Source organism: Pan troglodytes, chromosome 15 (genome assembly GCF_028858775.2).
Source record: "Pan troglodytes isolate AG18354 chromosome 15, NHGRI_mPanTro3-v2.0_pri, whole genome shotgun sequence".
In the NCBI taxonomy this organism is placed as follows: domain Eukaryota; kingdom Metazoa; phylum Chordata; class Mammalia; order Primates; family Hominidae; genus Pan; species Pan troglodytes.
Genome location: NC_072413.2, coordinates 92135923 through 92138577, shown reverse-complemented (window position 1 = coordinate 92138577; position 2655 = coordinate 92135923). Strand labels below are relative to the sequence as shown.

At 56.0% G+C, this 2655-nt stretch overlaps 1 protein-coding gene across 1 annotated transcript; it reads left to right on the top strand.

Moving 5' to 3' along the window:
• The first annotated feature begins 266 nt into the window (after positions 1–266).
• Positions 267–2371, top strand: IFI27L2 (interferon alpha inducible protein 27 like 2). The gene is made up of 4 exons (XM_016926665.4): positions 267–547; positions 832–861; positions 1486–1647; positions 2169–2371. Exons 1-4 carry the CDS (start codon positions 541–543, stop codon positions 2357–2359), a joined length of 390 nt encoding a protein of 129 aa, XP_016782154.2. The 5' UTR covers positions 267–540; the 3' UTR covers positions 2360–2371.
• The last annotated feature ends 284 nt before the right edge of the window (positions 2372–2655 follow it).

Sequence of the window (2655 nt, the reverse complement as noted above, 5' to 3'; positions counted from 1 at the left end):
GATTAACTAAAGTAAGTAATTTGCAAGGCAGAGTGTGATGGGAAATTGGCCAGTGGTGGAGGGGGTGTTTACATATTCAGGGGAGACATAGGCTGGGAGCAAACGTGCCAGAATGTATTTATATTAGTGTCTCTCTGGAAGTTAAACATCGTTTATTAAATTAAACATCATTTTTCTCCTTGCATTTTGTTTGTTTCTTTGTTATTGTTGTGTTGTTTTTGGTTTTGGTTTTTGCAGCAAACAGCTCTTCTGTTATTGGCGGGGTTGGAGTGGGGGGCGGTGCTACAGCAATTTGGAAGCAGGGCTCACTTGCTCTGGCTTCTAGGTTCTTTCCAGCGCTTTTCTCTTCGGTAGATCCATCAAGCCGGGACAGGCGAGCCGGGGAGTCGCGAAGGCTCCCGGGCGAGCGGGGTGGGGCGGGGGGCGGGGCCTGCGTCTCTCTAGGGCAGAGTGGGCGCGTCCCTACTGGATGGAGGGGGAAGTAACACCCCAAGAACGCTGTCATTTCCTGGGCCAAGTTGGGACCCGGACGGCCTCACCATGATGAGTGAGTCTTGCTTCCCCAGGGGGCTGGCGGGCTGGGCTGGGGGCAGGCTTCTCCGACCCCAGCCCAGGAAGGGACAGGGAATAGCTTCATTCCCTGACTTCATCAACCAGCTGACCTACTGACTCCCTCTCCCTCCCTTCCTCCCTCCCCTTCCCTTCCTCCCTCCGCTCCTTGCTTCCCTCCCCCTCCCTTCTTCCCTCCCCCTCCCTCCCTTTCTGCCCCTCTCGCTCCTCTTTCTCCCCTTTCCCCTCTCCCTCTGCCTTCCCCTGGCACTCTCTCTCTAGAACGGGCAGCTGCTGCTGCAGTGGGAGGAGGTAAGTTACCCGGATCGCCTGTCTCCAGGCCCTCACCTAGCCTGGTCCCGGGGCTGCTGGGAGAACGCAGAGATGAGGCGCTGGGCTGGCTCTCATCCTCTCATCCTCTCACCCTCCACTTCCGAAGCTGCCCGAGTAGCCTGAGTGAGCCACAAGGGCCGAGAGCAGCATCAAAATACTCCAGGGAAAAGCTCACTCCCATTCCTGACCCAGCTTCTCTTCTAGTCCTTATGTCGAATCAGCATAGGAGGAAGATCGTTTGAAAGAGGGTTTGCAGCTAAACTCCACATGGCTTATTTCACATTTATGCGTGGACACACACACATACACACACACACACACACACACACACAAATTTGAGACCCAATGAAGGGTATTGACTTCCTCAGCATCACACAGCAAGTTAGAGACAAACCAGGGCCATGGCTGGTCCTTCTATGACATCTTTGCTTCACCTGGCTCCACACTCCACCTTTTCTTCACCAGAAGACCACTAACCTGCCATCTCTCTATTGCTCAAGCTGACAGTCTCCGGAAACTGTCAAGGAATTCCTAAGCGGGGGGCGGGGGGAAGGGTCCCTTCTCCTGAGCCCACCTCTGCACTCAGCTTCTCTCTCCCCACAGCCCTGGCAGTGGGGGCTGTGCCCGTGGTGCTCAGTGCCATGGGCTTCACTGGGGCAGGAATCGCCGCGTCCTCCATAGCAGCCAAGATGATGTCCGCAGCAGCCATTGCCAACGGGGGTGGTGTTTCTGCGGGGAGCCTGGTGGCTACTCTGCAGTCTGTGGGTAAGTGTCCTAGACAGGACCACCAGAGCTGCGAGAAGATCCAGCCCTGAGGCTGAGCCCGAGGGAAGCTCTTCTCACCCTGCAGTTCCGTGACCCTCAGCTTCCTGGGTCTTCAGTCTCTCCCTCACTGTCCCCTCTTCTGGCTCCTTCTGAGTGAGGTTTGGGGTGGGAGTGGAGGGGTGATGGGGTGCTGGGTAGGGAGAAGAGGAAAGGAACCTAGGCCAAGAGCAATGCCTGGGTTCTGACACCTGGGTGACCTGGGCAAGGTCCCCTGTCCTTTCTGGGCCTCAGTGGCCTCCTGTGTAAAGTGAGGGGCTCTGTAGCTCTTAGGGTCTGTCTGTGGATGACTCTCCCTCTGTCTCTCAGTTTCCGTGAATTCACCCCTGAGCTGTCTTTTAGTTGCCTCTAGCAGCTTCTACCCATGGCAGAGCCCTGGGATTTTCAGGACCTGGAGGAGGGATCCGGGTGGGATTTCTGGGCCACTGCCCGACCCCTGTGCTCATTCTCTGTCTCCTCCACAGGGGCAGCTGGACTCTCCACATCATCCAACATCCTCCTGGCCTCTGTTGGGTCAGTGTTGGGGGCCTGCTTGGGGAATTCATCTTCTTCTTCTCTCCCAGCTGAACCCGAGGCTAAAGATGAGGCAAGAGAAAATGTACCCCAAGGTGAACCTCCAAAACCCCCACTCAAGTCAGAGAAACATGAGGAATAAAGGTCACATGCAGATGCGTCTCCCTGTTTTGCTTCTTGCAGCTCTGGTTGGAGTTCTGAGCTGGAGGTTTCCAGTTCTCCCTCTCTCCTAGACTGCCCTGTCGTGGAGGGGCAGAGGGAGGTGGTTGGCCACGCAGATAATCGGTAGGCAGAAGGCTTTGATTGGTCTCAGCCTTACGGAGATGGGCCATGTGACCCAGGGCCATTCATGGGCCTTTTCTGGGCCTCAGTTTCCCCCTTATTCAATGTTGGCATTGTCACAGGCTGCTGTTAGGAGGCAGGGGTGAGGGGAAGCCA

Bases quoted from the DNA above. Each gene is read 5' to 3' on its own strand.
- IFI27L2 (XM_016926665.4), top strand. The intron at 862-1,485 runs GTAAGTTACCCG...CTCTCCCCACAG, and splicing joins TGCTGCTGCAGTGGGAGGAG to CCCTGGCAGTGGGGGCTGTG. The intron at 1,648-2,168 runs GTAAGTGTCCTA...TCTCCTCCACAG, and splicing joins GGCTACTCTGCAGTCTGTGG to GGGCAGCTGGACTCTCCACA.